This window comes from Aulonocara stuartgranti (assembly GCF_965226115.1).
Source record: "Aulonocara stuartgranti genome assembly, chromosome: 23".
NCBI lineage: Eukaryota > Metazoa > Chordata > Actinopteri > Cichliformes > Cichlidae > Aulonocara > Aulonocara stuartgranti.
The window spans coordinates 28835847-28862403 of NC_138958.1; the positions used below are offsets into that span (position 1 = coordinate 28835847).

At 41.6% G+C, this 26557-nt stretch overlaps 1 protein-coding gene across 6 annotated transcripts in view; it reads right to left on the bottom strand.

Moving 5' to 3' along the window:
- prox1a (prospero homeobox 1a) overlaps positions 1-26557 on the bottom strand; it is a 121134-nt gene that overhangs the window by 38550 nt on the left and 56027 nt on the right. For 2 of the 6 annotated variants that reach the window (XR_014274804.1, XM_082524815.1), the window contains exons 1-3: positions 4429-5314; positions 1063-1484; positions 249-872 (exon numbers count right to left, since the gene is read on the bottom strand). Coding sequence is in view for 5 of the 6 variants with exons in the window: in XM_082524815.1 (XP_082380941.1) it covers positions 249-872; positions 1063-1413 (975 nt within the window). In the remaining variant the exon portion in view is untranslated. Of the gene's footprint in view, positions 1-248; positions 873-1062; positions 1485-4428; positions 5315-15232; positions 15341-26557 lie in introns of those variants that run through there. The other 4 variants (XM_082524813.1, XM_082524812.1, XM_082524811.1 and 1 more) reach the window with 3 other exon arrangements.

Here is a 26557-nt window from a genome sequence, read left to right on the forward strand (position 1 = left end):
CTGCATCACCTATTTTATTTTTCTCGTCGTAAAGAGCAAAGGAGCCGACATTAATATATTAAAAGTTTGATTCTTTGTTATGCTTAAAAGACAATGGCCCTTTATTAGACTGTAAGGTTAAAGCTTCATGTTTCTCGGTGCCTAGACCCTCAAACTCTGGCGAACATCCTAGTTTTAAGTCATAAAAACTACAGAGGAAGGGACCGACAATGTATTTGTTATATTTTAGTAACTACTCAACTACCAACCTGCATGTCTTCCAGCTGTAGCTTGAGCTGCCTTCTTTCTTCCTGCCTCTGCTCCTGCCTGGAACACACCAGCTGGGTGAAGCTGTGCTGCTGCTGTGGCAAGCGCTGCTTTCTCTTATTCTCCCTGTAGACCTCGCCGACTCCAACCATGCCACCCCGCGAGCCAGGCGAGCTCAGCAGAGAAGAGGGGCAGTCGCTCCGGCTGTGACTGCTGGTGCTGTGGCCGTTGCCGTCGCCTCTGTTGTCGTTACTGCTGTTGCTGTTGTTGCTGCTGTTCTCATTTTCGCGGTTGCTCTCTTGGTTGTGGTCGCCGGCATTGGGTCGGACCAGCGGAGAGTGGCTCATGCCACGGATGATGTTTTCCACACGGGCGCGCTTGGCACGAAGGTGCTCGTCGGACAGCCGGTCCAATTCGAAGGAGGAAAGGGAGAGGGGCTGAGAGGGAGCGTGGGAGTTGAGGGTTGTAGGAGGGGGTGGCCGCCCGAAGGAGGAGGAGGAAGATGGAGGGGGCAGAGGAGGCCCAGGAGAGAGGCAGTCAGACGGGCTGTCCCGATCACGGGAGGAGTTGCTGCAGGCGTCCTCGGCCTGGATCTCTGAGCCTCCACTGGACAGAGCACCACTCCCCTGTGATGAAGGACAGCAGCACTGACTTAATAACAATGAATAATTTAACAGATCCATGAAGGAGGACTTAAGACTACATTCTTGGTTGATTGGAAGGGTAAAAGAAGAGAAAGATTCAATGAAACAGTGTCTAAATAGTGACATTTATTCATTTTCTAACTACTTCCTGTTTCCGTGTGTTTCTCTGTACCTGAAAACCCGAGTCACTGCCTCCGTTCTTCCCCATGTTGTTTTTCAAGAGCTGAGAGATGATCGTAGCCCCAGGGAAAGGCATTATGGCATCCTCGTATGAGTTCGCTCTCTTCAGCAGCTTTCTCAGAACGTTCGACTTCTCGCCGTCACCGTTGGTTGCCCCGTGGTTGTGACCGACCAGCGAGCAGTCGTCGTCCTGATCGGGGCCGTGGGATTGGTTCATTCTGTCGATCAGGGTGTCTCTGGCGCGGGCGAATATCGCGCTACCCACAGTCCTTTTCACCCCGATGTCAACACGTCGGCGCTTGGTCTGTCTTGTTAGGAGGGTGGTGCTGTCATGATCAGGCATCACGCAGGGCAGCTAAGCAGACATGACCAGGGGTCCTCACAGACACACGCACACAGGATCAGAGGAGTTACCTGATCAACAACAACAAACAGGAGGAAACACCTTTTACTGGCAGTTAATGAAACTTCTCATTTCCACCTCTGATCTGTCTTACGTGGCTCCGGTTTTACAGACAGGAAGGATCTGAAAGAAGTCCACTCGCTGAAATTGGTAATTATATTTAAAGACAAAAAATCAGTGGCCTTCTCTCCAAATAAACTTTCATTTTGAATTAGAAAATTACACTAACAATGTAAATTTAACACATTTTAGAGACACTGGATGACGACAGGTAATAAAAAAGGAATCTGCTGTTAAAAAAACAAGAAAAACCTATCTCTGTCGTCTTTATGAAGCATCAGAGTACACAATAATTAAAGGAATTTAAAGAAAAAGAGGAGAAGCTCTTTCTTTTATTGATCTAACAGTTGGAGAAATACAAAAACAGGACACGGTTCATTTCTTGACCAAAAGCCAAGGGAACCACAGCTAGAAACAACCCACTCTTTAAAATAGTTCAAGGAGATATTCCCGCAGAGAAGGAACACCTGCCTGTAATAACCAAAATAATTTCCCATTTCCTCCTCGTCTCCTGGGGGCTAACCTTGATTTCTGCATCTTGTGAGAAGCTGTGAAGAATTGACAAGCTCTCTCGTATTGACAGAGGGCATTCTACTCCACTGTGAAGGAAAATAAACCCGTTTTTTTCCCCTCACTTTATGATCTTCCTGATTTTTTTCTGCTTCTTTTTGATTTTTATGTTGTATTTTGCAGTGAATTTAGTTGTTTGTGAAATTATTTTATTCCCCCCCCCCACAAAAAAAAGTTATTAACACATGCTGTATGAGCTGAATAATTAAAAGTGGGTTTCTCGTACTGCCATGTGTGAGTGGGGCTTATCTGCTATATGGCAAACACAAAGAGGGGCACGCACAGTGACCGTGAAAGGTTAAGTTTCTCTGCTGAAGCATTGGAAACACCCAGAGCTTTCACTACCTGTGCAATAGGTTGCTTTTCATTCCTACAGAAGTCGCCTCATAGCTGAATCACACAAAATGAGATGCACAAGAGTGCAAACCACAAAGTTTTCAAGCTGTGAAGGAAAAAAAAACAATTAAAAAATTTCAGCTTGTCTGTTTTCAAGCAGGCGCAAATTGTTTGCACTTGTACCTCCACTGGTGAACACAGACAGTGTTTCCCATGTTACGTGTTTGCATCTGTTTTGCAAAGGATTTCAGTTTCTAGACTAGGGAAATGATTCACAAATTAAGAGTGTCCAGCTTTACAACAACAGTTCTGCAGTTCGTACATCGGCCAGAAACGGGTACGATTTCAGGCCGATCTGCAAAATACACTCAAACACTGCTGGAGAAAGGATTTAAAAAGACTAAACACACACACACACGCATACGCTCGGAGAAACAAGATGCTTTTGCATCAGTCAACAGCAGCCGATCAAAGCAGACCCCGGCGTGTTCCTGCTGGTGCCATTACCAAATGAGAATGGTTAGTTTGAATATGACTTATGCCAGTTCTGCTGCTGTTAGGTGTTCAGGAAAAACACGTCCCCTCAGCACAGAGCCAGGGACTGACCCAGATACACACACACATATACTGAGCACGCATGCATACACACATTGGTCTGTGTTTGCATTATTGGTTCTTCAGCATTACTCTGTGCAGTGGTCTGTCTCACACACATGCACACACACACACAGGGACACAAACAGTTTACATTAGTGAGGTCCAAAGAGCTCGACAACCTATTTTGAAACTGGCGTCTTAGTTCAAGTTGAGAGTGCCCGGGTCTGACCGCTTTAATAAAACACTAAACAAACAGAAGACAGGGACACCTCAGAAATACACAGCAGCTCCAAAGGTTCATCTACTCACAGATGAATTTTAATAGAAGTTGGATGAACTTTTCTTTCTTTTTTTTTATGAGCTTCTGTTGAAGGTGAGGTGGAGAAAAAGGAGATGTGAGAGTGTGTGTGGCTTTTTTGGATCAAAACTGAAACTTTTGTTTTAATCTGAAATTAAAGGGCAGGAATATGTGGCTCTGTATTTGAGAACTGAAATGGGAAGTTAGTGATTAATACGTGTAAATGTTAGATTTCAATTCACAAAGGAATACAAAGCGCTAGGTGACTTTTTAACTTTAAACTGCCGTTTAAATACATTTGCCTTCATAATTTAAATGTAATAGTTCCAAATCATAAATACTTACAAACAATTAAATATTACACTTGTTTTGTTCCTTCTTTTAGTTCGTTTTGTCTCGATTGAGTTAAAAACGGGGAAAACTTAAAAAGTGAAGGCGATCACAGCTTGTTGCTGCAGCTCGCTGTGTGCGCTCTGAGCGGAAAGCGAAGCCGTGCACAGTCCGAGGGGGAAACAGACTGTGGACGACACTTACACAGAGATCTTAGTCATATTCCAAACAACCATTAGCCCACGATCATGACACGACACGGACTTTTCCACTCACCCCGCCGTTTATTTTCTTAGTTTAAAGTGGATAAACTGGATAAAGAGCAAAGAGAGAAGAGAGAAACCCGCCCGCGTTTGGCTTTAATTGCAAAACTGATAACAAGAAACTGGATTTTTACCCCTTCAAAAACAAAAATTATCCATCAACCTGCCATAAAACGCGAAAGAAGGGAATGTGTGCGCGCACACGCGCTGACAAAACCAAATAAAACCAAGAGTCTGAGTTCAAATTTCAAACAAACTTTCATGTATCATTTTTTTAAGTCCTTCCTCACAGTCGGCCTGTTTTTGTGTTTTGTTTTTCAGCAGAAGCAGATTGTAAAACAGTCCCGAGATTAAACTGAGCCATCTGGATCGAAGCTGTGAGGCAAAAGATGTCCATGAACTGGAGGCAGTGCGAGTGAAGTTGCACTCGGGTTATTCACAGCCACGCGTGTTCCTAACAGGCAGCAGACACAAACACGGAGAATAAGAGTTTGTACTTACTTCTCTCTCTCTCTCGAGCCTTTCTCCAAGTCGCTCCGTCGAGAAGGGGAGAAAAAAAAGAAACGGGAGGCGAACACGAGAGACAGATCCGCGCTCGCCGTTGAGATCAATGCCGTAATTTACTACGGCAAAGTGGAGACGTATGCAAGAGCGTGCACGCGCGCGGGCGTGAGCGTGTCTGTGTGTGCGGGAGAGAGAGGGAGACAACAGAGAGACGCTCGCGGAGAAGTGTGCGCACGATAGAGAGCGATAGGAGAGATGCGGAGAATGAGAGAGAGAGAGAGCGAGAGGGGGGAGAGAGAGCGCCGCTCTCCTCCCGGGATGGGAAGTGTTTAGTATCGAGCGCACCCGCTCCGTCCTGCACTCCTCGGCTCGTCTCTGACCGACGGCAAGACTCTCAGTGAAGAAACAAGAAGAGACGCGCGTGAAGGATACGTGAAGACGCTGCGTCACCGGCCGACACAGTGAGGTAATGGCTCCACCTGACCAATAAGGAAGGGGAGCCGGGGACGGTGGATTTTATTTATAAGGAGCCCCGCGGTTAACAGCGCGCTCCCAGAGCGAGGAGAGGAGAGAGGAGCACGCGGCGGGTAAACTGAAAGTCAGTTCACCAGTCTTTCTCCAAAAGTTCCTTTTTTTAGTTTTTCTAGAATAAATGTATACTTTGAGTTCAATCTAAAAGGCATCACGTGACTTTTATTGATTAAATATGGTTAATAGCAAGATTTAAAAATAATTTGCTTTTCAATAAAAAAGAGTTTGAGTGACAGCTGGTTTGGTGCTGGATGTTCTCAGCTGTGTCATTAACGATTCAATAAACACTGGCTTTAATTCGTTTAATGTTTCTTTGCGTTCATCGTCTGCATTAAAAAAAACCAAAACCTTCATTTACTACTTTTTGTTCATCTTTAATTGCGCGTGCGCAATCGGAGACCTCTGTACCGCTCAGGGTAAAGAAAGTTACCGAGACTCAGACAAACACCCCGCTGCTGCTGGTTGATGGGAAAACTCCCTTCTTATCCAGAGATCAGAGGTCAGGGAACACCTGGAGCTGGGAGGGACGCGCTGTTGCTCAAGGGCACTTCAGCAGAGCAGAGGCTTAAGAGCTGGAGGTCTCTGTGTTTGTGCCGGTGTCTGTCCTCTAGCAGGCAGAGTTGTAAATAAAACAGAATAACGGGGGCGAACGCATAATATTTCTACGCTTAAATCACGCACGTGGGCCTTTAAAAAGCCACGAGCTGTGTAAATTATTTGCAGAAAGAAAAATCTGTTGGAGATGTGTGTTTGTTACTGCCGTCACGTTCCTACAGTGTGGAGGTTCACGGAACTTCACTGACCGTTTCCACAGATCAGAGGAGTAAATCCGAATCACAAGAGGTTAATGAAAAACACCAGAGATTTTTTAAGAGTCTCAAAATGAGTCTTTTAATTTTATACAGTGCGTATTAAACTGTTTGGAAGTCTACATCATTTCTCAGGGGAGGACTTAAAATAAAAACTGAATTAAACCCAAGAAAAAAAAGACACACAATTTAACTTTTTGGTTTAATAGAATAACAATAATAATGAAAAACGTTTTAAGACGAATTCGATTGAAAAAACATTTTAAAAATAACTTCCTTAGATTGAGGCGAGGCTGGAGATTCCTGCGCTCTCTTTTTATTACGCATTTCGTGTGTGAAAGATTTCCTTCTCTAAAAATTGCATCTCCAAAGTTGCTTTTTTAAGGTGCTTTTTCAAAATCCCGCCTTTTAGTTTCCCCCCAGAATTAAACCTCAGCGTCACTTAATTCAATTAAAGAAGTGGACATTTTATTCGTGGCGCAATTATTCAAAGCGCTCTGTGGCAGCTTCGTGATGCAGAAAACAAACAAATATTAAATTACAAATCAGCGAGAGGGAGAAAAAAGAAATCCCCCCCGAGGAGACAGGAGTGTGTTTCGTGCCATGCGGGTTGTCCTCGCGTGCAGAGGCATTCGGGGCCTCTTATTTCATTTTTTCTTTTTTCTTTTTCTAATGATCGGCTGCCACATTATTAAGCACAAAGAGAAACGGCAGCTGAACTTGACCAGAATACAGCACACAGATCTCCTTTTTTAACCAACCCCCACTCTCCCTCTCTCTCTCTCTCTCTCTCTCTCGCTCTCTCTCTCTCTCTCTCTCTCTCACACACACACACACACACTTAACAATAAGCTGTAAAAGCTGTGACCTATTTGAGCCACGGCGCACTGGGTGATGCCATTTAGAAGTTTGCTAACTTCCACATTATTGTTTTGTCTTAAGAAAATGCGCACGCGAATTTGCGCCAATCTGGGAGATCCGGACACAGGAGCAGAAAGTTGAAGAGATAAGAAGAAAAAAAAACCCTTTTGGCCTGTACCAAAAAATAAAATATTAATAAAATAATAAAAATCCTCAGTGTGAGGCCAGAATAGGTGGAGAATAATGATCTTATCTTACAGAAGAGGAGGGGACGGTGCTGCTGCTGAAAACTGTAAACAGCGGGGGAGAAATGTCAAACTGAGAGAAGCTGCTGTTGAATTTCAAATACAATAATTAGAAATACTAATATAGTAATACAAATATATATTTTTTAGATGGCGTATCGTGGCAATTGCGTGCTGTCATTTAAACCCACAGCAGTAACACAGACACGAAACATGTTTCTCACTGCGATGGGTTGAAAATAAACGCTTTAATGTTTAACTCGCTGACTTCCCTTTTATTTACTTGCCTGATGTGGCGATGACCCCCCCAAACTCGTGTCTGTTGTGTGCGCGCCTGGTGCTGGAGCGAGAGCGGGAGCGCGCAAACGGGCGAGAAGACTCAATGAGGGAGAGAGAGAGAGAGAGACTTGAGTGAAACAGAGAGAGAGAGAGAGAGAGAGAGAGAGAGGGGATAGGAGGTGGAAGTTGTGTGAACTGTGTGAAAGAGAAAGTGTGTGTCTGTGTGTGCTTCGGTCACGGTCAGTCACCATGATCAGTCTCTATAGTTTACTCAGTACATCCCAGTGTGACCTTACAACTCAAACAGCAACACTGAGGCTTTTAATCAAACTGACCCCACTGCTCGTTTTTTTGTTGTTGTTGTTTCTGGGGGTTTTTTTTTAGGATTTAGCCAAAGAGCCAAACTGACTGTCCAAACACAAGTCGTGGTCAAACAGCCCACAGTGCAAGTCACCTTTAGAGCTCGGATCCACGGCAGGGAAGGGAAATAGTTGAAAACACCACCTGAGGCAGCCTGAAACCAGTAAATCTCAGACACTGTGGAGGAATCAGAGTCTGCAGGCAAACATGTGGAAGAAGCTCCAACATGTTAAAGCTGGCTCTGTGAGTCACAGCACAACTGTAGTTTTAGTTGTCGTCAAAGAGCAGCGAGTACATGTCTTTAATGTGAGAGGTGATGCTAAAGAAGAAGAAAACTGTTGCAATAAATGGAATTTACCACAGGTTCAGAAAAAGTGATACTTTTCTTTTTGGCACTAAAGAGGAACCTGCGTTATCTCGCACGCCTCAGACAGTTTTCTCCCAGTTCCACTTTTCTGTTTCAGCCACAGACTGAAGGAGCGGCGACATCAGATCTGCTGCTCAGTGGACTTATGTTAGATCTTGAGATCCAAATTATGTACAGAATAAAGGTGTGGGTGGAGTGGGGGACGCACACACAAAAGAATCTTTTTCCTCTGCACTTTAAGTAGAGAGGTAGATTTTTTTTCTTGCAGCAGTTATTAAAGGTGCATCTGGAGGATTTGCTGCAGTGGCTTCGGCTAATGTCGCTAAAAACAGCATAGTCCCTTTTTCTTCCAAATAATACTTGAATGTCATCAAAATTTCACTTTGCTAAAAGGCTTGCTATGTCATGTAAGGACTCCTTATGTGCACACACACACTGGCACTGTGTCTTTTTGCAAGAACAAGATATATGTGGATTATCATCACGCTGAAAAAATACACAAAAAGGGAATAATGAAAATAGAAGGGCATAGTGAGGGAATAATGATAGGCCTGCTACTGATGGAGGTCTGGAGGTAAAGACAGATGGATGCAGAGGTTTCTCATTCTGTCCCCCCCCCCTCCTCCCGACGCACTCTTTCTCTCTCCCTGTCCTCACCCTTTCCCTCTTTCTCCTCTCCATCAAGATGCCATTATTCAGGACATTAGCGAAGAAGAGCTAAAAGCTCTCACTGTCGAGGAGGGTCCCAGGGTCCTTTCTGAGAGAGCTCTGATGCAAACGCACACACACGCACGCGAGCATGAACGCACACTTTGACTACAGAAGTAGCGTATAGTATAGGTGAAGAGGTAAGAGGTGGTGAAAAGGTCTTATTGCAGACATTACCAGGTATCTCGGCTCCTCTACTCTCCTCTGTGAGCAGAAACACAGACATTAGCTGGCACAAAGGAAACGAACAGTGCTCAATAAAGCAACACACGGTGTCCCCGCGGGTCTATTTATACTTGTGAACTTTCTGATCTTCTCTCTCTTCGCTTTGCTTTCCACGTGTTTTCTTCATCCTGCCACTCGTAATGCATCTAAAAATATTCAAAGTTGCACCAAAGTGAGCAAATTAGGAACAGTGTTGATGCATTTATCTGTATTTGCTTTATTCTACTCATCAGGTAAACTAGAAATGATGCAGACAGCCTTAAATGTGTCATAAACTGTTGGATTCCTTCAGTTATTTCTAATTTGAATGCCTTAATAGTTCAGTTTAAATCAAGGAAAATACAAATTCCAACATGATAATGTGTAACAGGCATGTCAAACTCCAGACCAGTGAAGCTCCCACTTCCACACTGCAAAGAAGAGACATCTTTAATATGAGAAAAAAAATCATAAAACAAAAAACTCAATCATAAATCATAAAACTGAAAATGTCCTGTTTTTTTTTTCTTTGAATGCATTGTTTAAAAAAAAAAAACACACACATTTTTATAGTAGATAGTGGAATAATAGAACCCTTGCTGTCATTTATTTGTTTATCTATGACTTAATTACTTTGGTGTAATACCAACAGCTATGTGAGGAGTCTTTATCAGAAGAAAAAGCTTTAAGACTTATCAAAATACAGTTAAAAGGCCAACATTTATGCCTTCCTTCACATTTCCCAATCAGTCACGTGGGCCGGTTCAGAGTCTTTGTCACCCCTGTTGTATTAGACAGTTATTTGTGAAATGGGGCTCCCCAGAAGCTAACCACAGCTTATTTGTATGGGTCCAAAGATCAAATAATATACTGCAAATACAATGTAGATTTTCATGTTATCCTAAATCACTAAATATCCTAAGATTCGACTAGGAATCATAACGTAAACTAAACTAATACTAATCCAATTCATGTTGACTGTGGCACATGCAAGCAACAGTATAATCCTTATATAGAATTAACCATAGTTCAGTAGCAACTGTTATTTTAGATGTTTAGATATTAACATTTTTAAACTGCTTTGTCCTAAGTTTGTGGTTGTCTACACTAAAACTTACACACTTAGCTTTGCGTTTCTTTTGCTTCAAAAGTTGCTTTTTTTTTCTCATGTTGCATGTGTGAATAGGCTCACAAAGTTGTTTGTCCAATCTAAATACTATATTATACATTATATTCTGTTAGCCTCAGAAGTTTGTAACCACAGAGAAGAAGATCAAACTTCAGGAATCAGATGGCTGACTAAAACTTGTCCCATGTTCTCAGAAACAAAAGGTGGAAGTAGAGTAACTGTGCAATGTTAAAACCCCACGTTTATTTTTATGGTTGTAGATTGAATAGTTACAAGACTTGATGTACTCGACTGCACCACTTAAAATGCTCACGTAGCTTCAGTTACTTCTGCGCTGTGCAGCTGCCGAACTCTGAAGTTCTCAAGATCTTACAAGGGAAGCCGCTTAAAATCATAAGCTGGTAGAGGGTTTAGTGTTTTAGAGCACATGGACTTGTGGACGTGATATCTATTGCAAAATGTGTTCATGTGTGGAAGTACATATAAACAGTACAGGGTGTATCAAAAAGAATAATCTGATTTCAAAAGGTTGTATTTTTTAAGTAATAAACATAAAAGCATGTGGTAAATGTTGAAATACATGGTGGAATATAAAGCTTTACATACAAAATGTGTGTCAAATTGTCCCACAGTTCTGTGAACATGTCTGCAGCCACTGTAGTTGCTATGCTACCAACCGGAAGCATCGTGAAACTCACGTATCCGGTTTTCCTAAAAGTGTTTGGATTGTTCCTGGTGAACGGCGGCAGCATTAAAAGCATAGCAGACGATTCTCTTAGATAAACCCTGTATGTTATACATAGCTTTAACAAACAGATGAGTGATGGATAAAATATAAGGTAGAACTATATAGGAACATAAAGGCTGACAACCTCAAGCAGCGAACAAACACAAAGCTTGTGTTGCTGTAAATACATGCGCAAAAAGGATGAAGTAACAGACCTAATATGTAAAGCATTACTTTTAAAGTATTAACTTTTAAAGTCCATATCAAATCGATATGATTTACACACTGTAAACCTCAATGCTTACGTAAATTAAGTGATGATAAAAAGCAGTCCTACTGACTCAAATAGTTTATCAAACATTTCGTTCTATTTGAGTTACTTCATATTATTATTGATCAATTTCAATTATTTTGCATATTAAGCTACTAAATTAAATTCTAACCTTTTCGGGTTTACAGTGTACCTTACATTAAGTACCACAGGCGGGTGGACAGTGGGCTAAATTAGGAAACATCCAGAAAGACAGAAACCAAACAGAACCTTGATGTCTTCAGGAAGCCGGTGCGGAGACAAAAGTTTTCTGCTTATGTATGACATATTCTTATACATACTCTCATGCTTAGTGATGCAGAAGCTAGTGGTTGTGCTGTTAATTATATTAGCTGTGCTGGTTGTAGCAGATGTTTAGAAAGAACTGCAGCACAAATAACACTGCATTATCTGCTATAATGAATTAGAAACCGATTACAACACTTGCAACAGAACTAGTCTGTGTTAAAATGATTACAGTTGTCATAAGTAGCGCAGGGGGACCATCTAGTAAGATTTTTAAAGAATAGCTGCATGTTGCGATTGAAGAGCACAACCATCAGCAGCCAGTGTTGTGTGTCCGTGTGTGTGTGTGCTGCAGTAACCCTGATATAACTTCCACCACAGCTCAGAAAGTTTGTTGTTGCAATTAATTTTCAAACTGGCTCTTTCCTAACTTTTCCTAATTATTCCATTTTGTGAGCTCAGGGGAACTGAGGATTTTCATAATTCATCCTCCTCCTTACCCCTCGTTTTTTTTCTACAATTACTGTAGTACAAAACCATCGAAATTATTCATCTGTTCCTCTTTTCAATTTACCATTCTTTCTTTCAGTCCCAGTAATTCATGTGTGTTCTTTCTTTTTATCAGACCTATGGAGCCTCTACGCTGCTCATGTATTTATTCATGCTTTTCTGCCTCTGATGAGCAACATGGACGAAGCTGAATAGAGGCGTTGTGTATGTGTGCATGTGTGTGTGTGTCTGCGCGGAGCTTCGCTGTAGACCTTCTCCATTGTGCCGATTCTAAGAGAAGGTCTTAATCTAGCCACCGCCATTACCGCTGCCGAGACCTCCAGCCTCCAGCTCCTCCCCTCTTGTCCTGATGTTGTGCCCAGCCACGAAGGCCCTTTAGTGGGTTGACTGGCAAGCCAGATCAGGGTCTTGGGTCTGGGACTTGGCCTGGATCCCCGGTCCTCATCCTCCAGCACCAACGCCCTCTGCAGCCCCACAATGAAGCCTCCATCCTGGCCTGACTTGGCCCCCAAAGCTGCCTTCTTGGCTCGGGGCCTGGATGGATGGAGAGGAGGGGGGAAGAAAGCCTGTAGCTGGATGTGCAGTGGAGTGAGGAGAGGTGGAGAGGCTAACAATGCTATCAGAGAGCTGGCGTCCATCTCTCAGACACACACCCACACACACACAGACACTGCTGTGTTTGTCTTCATTTATCAGTGCTCTTCACACATAAATGACAACAAAAGAAGAAAGGGGGTAAGCGGAGTAGAGAGGGTCAGGAAGAGGAAAAAAGAGTGAGAGGAAAAAGTGGCAGCGAAAAAGAAACAGAGATGCTTTAAAAAGACGGATAAGCGAAAACAAACGGTAAAGGCAGAGACACAGAGGGGGAGGCTGAAGAGTTAAACCAACAGAAAGAATTCATTTAAAAAAAAGAAGAAAAGAAAATGGAGAGTGGAGAGTGGAGAAGAAGAAACAGCGAATAAAAGAGGGGCGGAAAAAAAGAGACAGCAGTGCTTTTCGCCAGTCTGTTGGCCGAAGCCTCTGTGACATTGTGAGGCCTTCTGGATCCCCATGGAAACAAAAATCAACATGTTTGCCTGAAACGCTTTCATTAACACCTTGTAGCTCAGCCAAAAAAGCACGATGAGGGACGAGGAGGTGCAGAATAGAAAAATCCCAGCACAAATAATGCAAACAAACAAAGGATAAAAAAGACAAAAAAAGAGCAAAAACAAACTTAGTAAAAGCAGTTTTCTCTCTTCCTTTTTTACCCTGTTTCAGATCTGCCTATTGACCCGTGTCATTTTGCAAACAATGTAACAGGCAGGCAGACTTTCAGGATGTTTTGAGTCGCCATCACTTTGGGGATCAAACTACACTTGATGTAATACCATGGCCATATTTGCATGGGGTATTATAATGATAGCCCTTGGCACATTAGAATAAGCTCTGGACAGGGACAGAGGCTTAAACAAACAGTTGGGTTGAGTTTGTTGACTTTTTTTCTTTTTATTTAATAAAAAATCACAACAGATAAAAATGAATTAACCTCTCAGCGTTTCTTTTATCTCGTGCACATCGCTGTTCGGAGCCGTTTTTCAGTCATTTAGCAGATGTGGGTGGGGAGGGGGGCAAGAGAAAACACGAAGCAGACATAACTAATTACATTTTTTTTCTTGCATTTCATGTACAATTATATAATTATAATAAATAAAATGCAGTGGTAATCTGAAATGTCACGCTTGGTTCCCCAGCATAAACAGGAAGCAAGCTGAGTATAATCAAGCAAGGATAAAAGTAGGACATCTGTGTGTGTGTGTGTGTGTGTCTATAGTCAGCATGGCTCTCTCTCTCATACACACTCACACACAGGAAGAGCGAGAGAGCGAGCTTTGGCATGGCGGCAATCAATTAAAGCTTCCTCTTCTTCTTTACTTTAATTGAAATTGAATAACATAGGTTTACCTCCCGCCCCTTTTACCGAGCACGCAAGGAAAGGCCTCGGGCTCATCCGAAGCAGCCCGGCGCTCTCATTTACCCAGAGAAGTTTGGGGTAAAAACACGGCCAATAATGGGGTTCTTAGGTTATTAAACGCAGCAGCATGGGCACTCATGAAACTGTAACACACATAAGCTGAATTAGCACGATAGTTAAATGGTAAAGCTCAGTGTAGCTGAAGTAAACGTGTCTAGAAGGAATTCTTTTAAGATCGTGACTGATGGTCACATCATTACCAACGCAGTGACTCCAGCTTTTTAAATTTATTTTTTTATGTTGGCCTTTTTCATTTACTGCAAATCTCACTGCATATCTATCTATCTATCATAATATAGTAGCTACTTTGACAGTGATTAATGGCAGCGCTGATGACACTGATAGTTGCTTCATTTAGGAAACATTGCGACCAATTTACAGAGTTATGTTTTCCACATTACTTTTAATTCCAGCCTCATTTAGCATGTGGAATTATATTAATCTGATCAGAGGGATTTGTTGCAGGTTCCATGAATTTTTTTTATTTAGTACAAGGATATTTGAATTTATTAATCTCTACATTAATTTCACTTTAATCAGAGAAATTTCATCTGGACAATGAGTTTTGTCTTTCTAAAATTATTAAATAGGAACCTCGTCTACTCATGACTGGAGAACATTCAAGCTACAACAAACATGTATTCAAAATCAAATAATTTATTTTTATTGTTTTTTGTGTTTTCTTTGGTTTTTACTGTTCATGTGTGAAGGTTTCTAGATGGTTTCTTCCCACTGTCAAGACACCTGGTATATTTTCTTTACTTATTGATCCCCTGCTGTTTAAATGTGTACCTGGGCAGCTTTAATTCTCAGTGCTGTGGTTTCTCAGAATAACGGTAAGTGCTGCGCAGATGTCTAGCTTCCTGAGTTGGGGAGTCTTTCTTTGGATTTTGGTGTTTCAGAAAGAGGTCCCAACATAGAGAAGAATATGTTGCATTGAGTTTAAAGCACATTTTCAAGAGCTGCTTTCAGTATTTAATGCTTTACTTAACTTGTTATCAGGTTTAATGCCAATGAATAACTTTTCTAGTAAAGTCTAGGTGACTACATGTGAATATCAAGTCATGCTTACATCCTAATGTAGCATATGAATTTGTGTCATTAACCAAAGGTTTCTTACAGCCAATTTACTTAAATCGAATTTGTTTTTTCTGTATGACATAAGAGTGAGAAATCACAGATGTGAAACAAAATTTTCCCATGTGATGTTTAGACCAGTGTTCCCCAACCACTGTGCAGAGAAATGATCAGGTGTGCCGTGAAAGATTATCTGGTTCCACCTGATTAGTACTTTAAGCAATCGGCGTGAGTAACGGACAGAACAATTACATTCTCTTCCACTAGAAGGCAGTACAACTACCTGCTCTAATGAAATGGGTTGCCAACTGCCAGTAAAACAGAAGAAGATGAAGAAGAAATTACATAATACTCATGCTGCGAGATGACGCAGCGAGTAATAGTAATAGATAAATATTTGAAAAGGAAAAGTAGTCAGTCTGACCTGGGTCCTGGAGAAAATTCTGACCCAGATGAAGGCCCCAGCATGTGTAGTGGTCAGAAGAAAGCAAAAAAGGTATACTGGGGACAACCCGAGCCAATTCTGCTACACCTGGTGGACAGGGAAAAAATATCAATATGCTTTTTGTGACATTTTTGTTTGGTGGTGTGCCGTGTGATTTTTCTAATGTGAAATATGTCCTGTCAGACCATGATATTGGTGCATAATATTTGCCTCACCTACTGGACTGGTACTGTGTGTTACCAGATACTGTGAGTTTAGGTATCAGAATTTGTACAAAGAGAGGCAAAGATGAATTGGTACATCCATAAATGAGACTCTGTGGACACTTTAATGGTTCTAGCAAGAATTGGAAGTACAGATTAGGCAGGAGAAAAGAGTGGAGGGATCGATAGAGGCTACCTTTGGATGAACAAGTTTAAAAGTCTGGTTTCTGAGTAGAGAAAAAATGGTGTAGATCATAGGCAAGATAGGTCGACTCGGATGTGCACAGATCAAGATTAAAATGAGAACAAACAAGCTGATGGAGTTTGACTGGGATGAGGGCAGAAAGAATAGCGATGTCGAGAAGATGAGTTTAAATTAATACACGTAGACAGGGCAAGAAAAATTAAAAGTGGTTAGCAAAGAGACCAGAAAGTAAAAGAAAAACTGAGAGATAGGAACAGAAATAAAGAGCACAAAAAAAATGAAAGACAGAGGTTTGTGCCAAGCTGTGATTTCCCGGTAAGAGTTAGCTCTTCATCTGCTGGCGAACCCAGCCCTTCAGTAGAACAAAGCCACCTCGCACGGCACTCATCTATCGTTCATTTTTCATCTCCCTATTCTTTCCACATGCAAGAGATCTCCCTCCCTCCCTGTTTTACTCTTTCTCTGTGACACAGTGGGATAACCCTCACCCTCACAACCTCGCACCTCCCCTACTGATTCACACGCATTCACGAATAGCGCACACACAGACACACACGCATACTTTCTTTGCCAGATGGACACACACTTATCTTCACATTCCCTTTTTGTTGAGATTCTGCGACAGTGTGTCGTGGATTGTGGGGTCAGTTTTCCACCATGTTTCCGGTGGGTATTTTCCTTCTTGTCACAGTGATGTTTAGGCTTAAGTTTTGTGAGTCCCACCCTCGACTCACCATCCCTGCTTCCACCTCTGTCCACCTCTCTCCCTCGCTACAGGTCGGGAGGTAGTGTGCTGACTCCGCCACCTGCTGTCTGATAGTACATAAACAAACGAAACACTTATTTCCTCCCGAGCCAAACCCCGCAATCATGGCGCCGTAAAACCTCACACTCCATTTACCTTCAGTGCAGGTGACTGAGCTGGGCACGGTGTGTTTGAGTATGAGTATGTGTGTATAAGGGTATGTGTGTGTGTGTGTGTGTGTGTGTGTGTGTGTGTGGGGGGGGGGGGGGGGTGTATTTGTGTGTTTAATGTGGGGAAGATGGGAAAATATTGGAGTGGTAGACGGAAAACTTTTGATACCATGCAGGGAATGAAAAGAGATATTATGCCCTTAAAAAATAAGAGTAAAAGTCCAGTTGAATGAGAGGTTAATTAGAGACAGAACAATATATGAGGCCAGTAACATGTGGACATGCCTTATCTGTAGCCATTTTTATGGTTTTGACAAGTTGTTTGATCCCACCTAGTGACTAGAATGAAGTGTTTATTGTCATTGCACATTAAAACTATATAATAATATATAAATAATATTTAAAAAAAAGAGTATGAAGAGGAGACACACATTTGCATATTTAAGACATGACTGGGCTTTCAGGGGACCGTGTTCACTGCAGAAGAAGTATTGCATTCTTTTATTTGCAGTGTTCGAGATTTCTGATGAGCCGGGGGAAGAAACGTGTGGCTCTTTAGGCACCTGCACCACCTGCCACAGGGTACGAGGTTGAGGAAGTGCTGTCCAGGGTGGAAAGGGGCTTTGGTTATTTTCTTTGCCCTGCTGAGGCACTGAAAGCTGGAGATGTCCTCGAGCGAGGGCAGTTGGCAGCTGATGGTTGATAGCCCTCTGCAGTTTTCCAGCTTACCACACTGTGATGCAGCACATCTGTAGACTCTCAATGATGGAGCAGTAGAAGGCCACTAACACCAGACTTGAGATGCGGTCTCTGATGAGGATTTTTAACTACTGCTGTAAAGTTGGCAGACCCCAAGAGATCATTCACGAGACTTCTGTAGTCTTTGACCATCACCTTGGTTTTACTGGTGAGCACCACACAGACACCTTCTGTATCTCTGTACACTGACTCATGGCAAACAGATGTGACCCCAGCTGCAGTAGAGCTTTTAGCAAATTTAAGAAATGTGTTGGTAAAGTGGTGCAGCTAAGGACTCAGCAACTGTAAATTTGTGAACAGTTGGTAAGAAAGTCTTTAATCCAAGCAGAGACAGTGAGATAGCTTGTCATCCATTAAATGGGATGATTATGATGAAGGAGGGAGTGTAATCAACAAAGAGCATTGTGATGTAGTTCCTTGGGTATTCTAAGTGGAAGGCAATGGAGATATGGACATATGGGTCAAAGTTAGGTAGTTGTTTAGGCTGTTATAATTATACCGGTTGACTTGAGACAAGATAGGATGGTAGCTCAAGTCAGGGAAAGATTGAAAATCATGGTTCAAACCCCTGATAGCCTGTCAGCACAAGCTTTTAATGTCTTGCCAAGTACACCATTAAGTCCTGCAGCTTTTTTCGTATTCACCATCAATCAGCTTTGTGTGCGCAAAGCAACCCTTAGCTGGGAAACTGAACCCTTAGACCAACTCTGACCCATCCTTATAACTGTGGAAGCGGTATGGGCTCTGTAGGCTTTGTATGCCTTACGTTGGAATAGATGTGGTCCAGTGTGTGTTCTTCTTTCTGGTGGGACATTGTGCATGTTATTGAAATTTGGGAAGCACAGTTTTTAGGCAAGCTTGATTAAAATACCCAACAGTGATGTGCACTCCATCTTGGTGAGCTTGCTGTTTTCTGCTTATAGTTTTGTACAAATGGGAAAGAGATGTGTTAATGTTAGCATCAGGTGCGACATATATATACAGCAGTTATGGTTACCACTGTGAGCTCTCTAGACAGCTAGAAGGGTCTACACATGACAGACATTAATTCCAAGTGAGAAGAGCGGTGGTTGAGAATGATCTTACCAGTAGTGCATCACTCATTATGTACAAGGCCCCCTCCTCTGCGCTTGCTGGAGTCTCTGTTCCTGTCGTAACAGTGGGTGGAGCGGTCGGCCAGCTGTACTGTAGCGTCCAGGATGAGTGGCTGTATCCAGGTCTCCTTTATAATTATCTCACAGCAGTCACAAACATAGTAACATTCTAGCAATTTGTAGCTCAAGTTTGCTTATTTTGTGGACAAAATAAACAAAATGGTGTCGGTGAGGAAAATGCTTGCAGGGGTAGCGGGGGTTTGTGTGTGGCTGTTTCCTTGGCTTTGCGAGTAGGCCTGCCTTGCATCCTCACTTCTGCCATCTGCGTTACCTCTGAGGCCTTACAATCCAGTTAGATTCAGGGTGATCCTGCTATGTCCGGTGGTATATTATGAGTCCACTTGAAATCCCTTGTTCTCCCGCTGAAGAAAGGATGTAACTGGTTCTGTTGGTTTGTTTGTGTGTCTGTTAGTTAGCAGTCTGGCATCCACAATTATCATTTTCTAATTTTGTGTGATGGTAAATACCAAAAACCGCTCCAGCTCACTTAACTTTGGTGAAAATTGAGTCAAGGTCACACCAAATGTAAAATTCAGCAAAAACGTTATATTATGTCCCCCCAAGGTCATATGGGGGACCTTGGGGGGACATAAGTACATAGGTTGGTGAAGCATGTGACCTTGTTAGCACCCAATTCATAGATAACCTTGAAAAAAAAAGAAACCATATCAAGTAATGTATCACACGAAAGGGCACGGACAGAGCTTTTCAATATGATATCCTAAGATTTTGGCCCTTGCCTTTTGGGGGGAGTTGCACTTTCTGAGTGCTCTTGTAATGTTGACATCACAGGTTACTGCCATGCATCTCACCTAGAATAATTGGGACCATACACCATGCACGAAGCAGACGAACCCATATACCACAGTTCTTAGTTTGAACTGGAGTGCAGACTGAGCCAGGTCTCCTCCCACTAATGCTCTTATCACTCAGTGGGAACAAATCTTGTGTGTAGCATGGCCTTGAGACTGGAGGAAATATACTTTGGTGATTATTCTTGTGGCATGCATGATCATGTTAACTCAAGGAAATGGTGGACAGGATTGTTGCACACTGGAGGAGGTCACCTTTGACTGCCTGGAAGACTGCCTGCCATTTTTGAAAATGTGTGATTTTAGTCAAAGTACAATCTTCCTGTAAAAGAAAGCTTTGGTTCCAAAACCTAACTAGAAAAGAAAAGGCAAAAATAAACAAAAGTCAAAGTGTGAAAGTTGCAAAGTATTTAATTGGCAGGTCATCTTTCTCTGTCGCCTAACAGGCGTTGTGTAGCAGTAGCCTAGATGGCAGAAACCAATAGTAAACGGGCATCAAATGCATAAAAAAGCAACAAGTAGGGGTCCTGACCATCCTGGAGCGAGAATGTGTTGCCAACACATATATTCCCCATCTTCTTTTGTCCTGCCTTCCTCCCCTCACCACTAACCAGTCTCAACAGATGCCCGACCCTCCCTGAGCCTGGTTCTGTCAGAGGTTTCTTTCTATTAAAAGGGAGTTTTTCCTTCCCACTGTCACCAAAGTGTTTGCTCAAAGAGCGTCATCTTATTGTTCTGGTTATTTCTGTATTATCATATAGCCTTTAACTTACAATACAAAGGACTTTGAGGCAACTTTTGTTGTGATTTTGCTCTATATAAATATAAGTCTTGGGTGCAACATTTAGGTGTCTGCGTACTTTCATTTGTTCAGATAAAGACAAACCAAAATGAAACTAAAACACATGGATATGAGGGAGATGGTGCTGTATCACAAAAATGGCTTGACCTGCTTCTCACCCCTCCATCTTGTTTGTGTACTGGTTTATTTGTTGGAATCAACAACAACAACAGCAACCAGCCTCTGTAATTATTCCTTAGTGCTGCTTCACTCTCTGTAATTATACACCCGTACGGCGTGTGTGTGTGTGTTTCATGCATGTATGCATGTGTGACGGTAGACGTGCAAGTTGAATACATGTGTTTGTGTGTTAATCTGTGTACACAGTTGTGTTTTGCTTTCCATGCAATAACAATTACACACACATACTGGCCAAAAAGAGAGAGAAAGAGACGCAGAAAGAAAAAAAGGCAGATGAGGGGAGAGAGGGATGAAGGGACAACAAGCTGAGGTCTTTGTTGCTAAATGACAGTGATTCACCATCAGGCCACCCATTTAGTTTGAGTGTGCTGCTCATTTGCCGGTGTGTGTGTGAGGACATGCATAAAGAGGAAGCGAGTGTGTGTGTGCAAAAAAGATGAGAAGATGTGAAATACAGAGGTAGAGACAATGCAGCAATAAGTGTACGTGGTGGTCTTTCTCAGTGACACCAACCTTCTGGCACACCACCAAACCTCGTGGGTTTTAATGTGCACATAAAAATAAAAAATGGTGTGTTTGTGTGAAAACATCTGGATTTTTTGGGGGGTTATCTGACATTGGTGTTGTTAAGCAGCTGTGTGTTCATGTGTTTATACATGTCAGGCCCTTTGTTAGCGATAGTGTGCTTGTATCCTCTCATGCACACGTTTTTGAGTTTTCTGATTTTGAACATGTCATACAACCACTCTCACTGGTGATGTTGTAACTCCACCGCTGGCTTCTTTCAGGGAAATGTTTTGCTGCTTGATTATTTTAAGCATCTTTCTGATTAAAAGGATGATTTTTTTTTATTTCACTTTTTTTTTCAATTTACTTGTTCTACAGCTATTTTAAGGGACATTACTTTGTAAAAAGTATTTTTAAAGACACACAGAAATATCTTGAGCCACCACTCATTTCTTTATATTTTACTAGGAAAATAAGAAAAAGGTGCAGTGAACATGCAAATGCACAATGAAAAAATGTGTGATTGTAACAATTTTGAATATCAATATTTTGTCTGACTTCCTTTATTCTTCATCATAGTCTGAACGCAGCTAACTCTCTTTCTCATTTCTTTAAGTAGTCTTCAGGAATAGTTCTTCAGGCTTATTGAAGGACATTCAAAGTTCTTCTTTGGATGTTTCTGCCTTTTGTTCTGTTCTCTGTCAGCATGATCCCACACTGCTTCAATAATGTTGAGGTCCGGGCTCTGGGGAGGCCGATCCATGACTGTGTGATTTTATTACACTGGAAGTATCTTTTTCGCATCATTCTCATGCTAATAAAATGAAGCTGTTGCCAGTCAGATACTTTCCAGATGTTGGATCAAAGTTTGATGGTACTTTTCTGGGTTCATAATTCCATCAATTTTGAGTAAGCACCACAGGGTAAAATGCATGACTGTGTTTTACTGTGATATTCATTGCTGTTCCTCTCTCCTGACCTTAACCGTAAATAATGATAACAGTTTGAACAAAAACATTTCAAATATCTGAGGTCCTATGTCAGGTCTTTACTCTTTTTTTCCCCTATTTCTTCAGGACTTCACTTTTTTAGCTCTACAATTTCTTCTTTTGTCCTCCAGTTGTCCAATTTCCGCAAATCTTTTAAGGACACACTGCACACCACGCTGAGATATGTCTTTCAGTTTTCAGCTTTTAAGTTTTCAGCTAACAGAATCAGAATACTTTGTTAATCCCTAAGTAAATTATGTAATACGTTATTAAAACAAACTAACACTCTAATAATAAGTAAAAGATGGAGAAAATAAGCAAGAAAAAGTGTGGCAAAAAAGCAGGAGGAATTTAAAATTTGGAACTCATCTTGTTGGTGCAAAATATTTTTATATATCTGTCAAATGGCGTCATCGTTGGAATTTTAGATATACTACAGAAAGTATTATTTTTTGACAGGTTGCTAGTAACAAAGTGTCTAAAGATACAATTTAAAAGTTGTCTGTTATGTGTAGACACAACACTGCTTAAATTAGGTGGCTTTTTATACTTGAATGAATCCTAGGTCAGTGTTAGGTGGCGTAAGAAGTAAATTGATTTAACAAACTTATGCACTTAATTCCCATTTGCCTAAATAGTGATTGGTGGTTTAAGACTTTTGCACAGTACTGTAAATAATGAGATTAAATAAAAAAGAATAAAAATGGTTGTCCCCCTATAACAACTGAAATCCGGAAAGTTTGGAATTCATGATCAAATGTTATACATCTACTTCATGTCGTTCGTCTTACCTCAGGTAAATTCTGCTGAGGCGTTTCCTTGCCCCCTCCAGCTGAGTCTTATTCATTATTAATGTCTGAACATGGTCCCTAAGGATCTGCCATCCATTATTAATGCCTGACAATCTCTTATTTTCTCTCCCAGGATCTCCTTCTGTCCCCCCGTCATACTTCTCATTGTCCCGCCTGTCCTAGCTTCCATCTGAACCACCGTATGGAGAAAAGCTAATAACAGGTGTGTCATCCTCCCGCTTCATATCATTTCCACTGCCTCCTCCCCCTCCTCCTCATGTCCTCCCATCTTCAATCTGTTTGTGATTTCTTCTGGGCCACCAGGGTTTTTTGACAAGGTGCTAAATGTGCCAAATGTGTGTGTGAGATTGTGTGTGTATGTGCACCAACTGGGTTAAGGTGTCAACCTGCTAAATAGTGTGTGTGTGTGTGTGTGTGTGTGTGTGTGCTTGTGTTAGTGCATGAAAATGTCTCACTTCTTGAGAGATGAACACACAAGACACCGATGTTTACTGACACCTGCTCGCTTAGCTTTTTTAGTTAACATCTGTCCAACGTGCACACACAGTATGAGTTAAAACCTGTAAAACTGTTTGGATTAAACTGACTTTAAGGGCTCCATTGATATTTTTAACAAAATAAGATGACTGAATTTAACCCCGCAGACTGGTTGTTTTCTCTACTTTGAAACAAAAAAATATACCACATACCACAGGGCCTCAACTTTTACTGAGGCTATTGGGTTTGAAAATTTTGTGTCAGTAGTACTATTTTGTTTTCCAGTGTAGCAAATCAATAAAACTGATAAGTCTTTTTTTTTTAAAAATCCTGTTTACTTATGTTGATGTAGAAGTACTCTGTGAGGACTCATTTACACGTATAAGCTAAAGTCATTGATCGTTAGTTAGTGAAATGAGTCAGTGTGAAAAAAGAAAGAAAGAAAATTACTTATTGTACTACTCCAGATTTCTTCAGATCTATCCATATGTACGCCCGTTCCCTGATTGAGCTTCAAAAGGGTTGCCAAATTGTACTCTGTGTTGGCATTAACCGCCTCTTGGCTCCACCCATTTTTTTAACTCAGGGTTTTTCTTTTTTCTTCTTTTTTTAATATTTAATACAATACGCTCACAGTTGTGGATCTCACGGTAAAGTCTGTTATCCTCTTTGAAACTGTACAGATTTCAGTCAGTTACTATTTTACTCATTAGTCACAAGAGTAGAAGGTTCATGATTGTTAACAGGAAGATTAAAAAAACATGCAGTAAGGCTTCACATTTCCTTAAAGACATCTCCAACTAAACACAGGAGTACACAGAGTACATCTGTGTTACGTTTTAGCCACTGGAACTGATATCACGTCCGCTATACACACTGCCTATAATCTACCAGGCACGCATTTGAGAGACATCCTGGAAACTGCTCTCCAATCTGCATCTTTTAAAATAGCACCTGGTATACTTTTGACAGGTAAAACTGCACGAAGCAGGTTAAGATACGTAGAAAGTCAGACACGGGAATGGCACACAGATTTTCAAATTAAAAGAGACGCCTTTCAGACTAAATGCTCTGCCTCCCTAACCAGCCAGGTGTGAGTTTAAACCACATGAAGGATGGAGCTGCATCAGAGACATAATGTCAAACACAAACACCAGGGGTCAGGCTCCAAGGAGTTACTCATAGATTATTACTTTCTACATCAACAAATCCACTAGGGTCTATTTGAGTCTGCTTGGGTGATGCTAGTGATGCAATTTTCATCAGGGTCCATGTGAATGTCTTTGTTCCTTCCAATCTGTTGTAACCTCACTATAGACACTTTACATTGCAGTGTGCTACGTGCACATTCACCAGGTGGTGGACCTCAGAGAAGTATGACAGGAATGACTACCTGGCCACTGTATATCAAACTTCAGCTCTGTGTCACAAAAGTAGAATTAACACATTAAAAACTGAGCTTGTTGCGCAACCTGTGTTCAATCTTAACTTGTTGTGTAATGTGAAAACACAGCAAATGCATTATGTTCGTGCGAAAAATGTGTCCACAATGATGAGCTGGTCTCAAAGTTTCTAATGGACTTGTAGTCAAGACCGCCTAAACCGAGACCAAGACAAGACCAAGACAAGACCAAGTTGAGACGAGACCAAGACCGAGACCAAGACCGAGACAAAAAAGACTAACTTTTGTGTGCTGTTGAGGGCTGACATGATGGTACTGACTGACCCCAAAGTCATCTGACAAAACAGCAATCACCTCCAACAACTGTCTAAAGAATGGGAAATATGTAACTGGTTTCAGTTATACTCTATATATAGATAAAATTGTAACATCAAACTGAAGATTATAAACTTGAAATTGCATCATGTCCTATTGTAGTAGTACTAGCCAAATTACACTGTATGATATCAACTTCCCTAAAATGGATTAGGCCTGTCAACACAAAGTGATATGCAGATGTTATTTAGTCAAACAACACCATTTTAAGTAAAATTCTGTAATCAAACAATATAAAGACATGTGCACACCTCACATGAATCAGATGCAAATTACAAATATTACATACTAATACAAATTGTGCATTAATAAGAATACGAACAAGTGCTTAAAAGATTCTGACATCTTGATGTCTTCAGTTGCATGAGATTACAACACACTGCCAATGAAATCAAGCCTGTTGTTCAGTAGGGCAGGAAAAATAGAACACAGACATTATGAACAAATAACAGATATCTTATGAACAAATATATAATGAACAAACAGCATATTTTCAGAGAGGAGGGAGAGAAATGAGTTCACATTTTAAAACAGTGATTGATTGCACTTCAAGAAAACTAAAGATCGCAACATCTTATAGCCTAGCCGTGCGCGGTGGGGTCTCATTAGAATGTCTCCTCTACTAAGGCAGAGGAGGCAAACACTCTTTGTTTTTTGACCAAAAGGTGAGTGCATCACAGTCACATTCATTTATGTTGTCTAGGTACTTGCTTATTTGTGCATCAGTGCTCGAGTCCTGGCTTGTGCTGCATTGCAACCTAAATGCCTTGTAGCGTGAAAGAAGACGTTGTTTTGGGGGTGGCGCTGAGTCACTATCCGATAATTCTGTGTCTACTTTTGTTGGTGCTGCAGGTGCATCTCTGTCTACCTCTGTGATCAAAAGGTCTGGAAAAGGGTGCACACACACACACACACACACACACACACACACACACACACACACACACACACACACACACACACACACACACACAAACAGGATTAGACAGGATGCTTCTAATGATGCTATAAAACCAAAGACAGTGATAATAAGTGGAACAACAAAAACAACAATAACAATAAATAATTATTATTATACAGTCTCCTATTAATGACTTTTTAAGGTCATCTCTGAACCTCTTCAGTGCTGGTCTGGTTTCACCATTTTGGACATCTAAATCTATCCAGGTCAGTCCAAACTGGGGGTCGAGCATGGTGGCAAGGAAGTAGATCCGATGGCTAAACAGTTCTTCTGGATCCTTTTCGTCCATGTAAATCTGCCTGAAAATTCCAGAGAACCGTTTCTCTAAGGATCTTTTCAGTGCCCTGACTATAGTTACGACCTGGGGCATTTGTACTTCCATCTTTATAAGATGATTCTTCAAGTCCAGAACAGTGGGGACCACCATGCTAATAGTCACCTGATGCTCACCTTCTGTAAGGTCTGTTGCCTCAGAAAAAGGCTCAAACAAAGCACAAAGGTCTTTCAGCTGAGCCCGCTCTCGGGCTGAAAACACTAAATTCTCTGTACCGCTGCACATTTCAGTGATGGCCCTGTGGTCAAGTGTGATCAGAGCCTTTAACTGTCTGTAGGTGCTATTCCAGCGGGTGTTGTTTGCTGCTGGGATGGACTTATTGGAGCCAAAGTGTGCCTCAAACAAGTCTTTGTGGTTACTACTGCTGTGCAGCAGGTTTGTAAACTTGCTGGCTTTGGCAATGGCTCTAGCTATTGC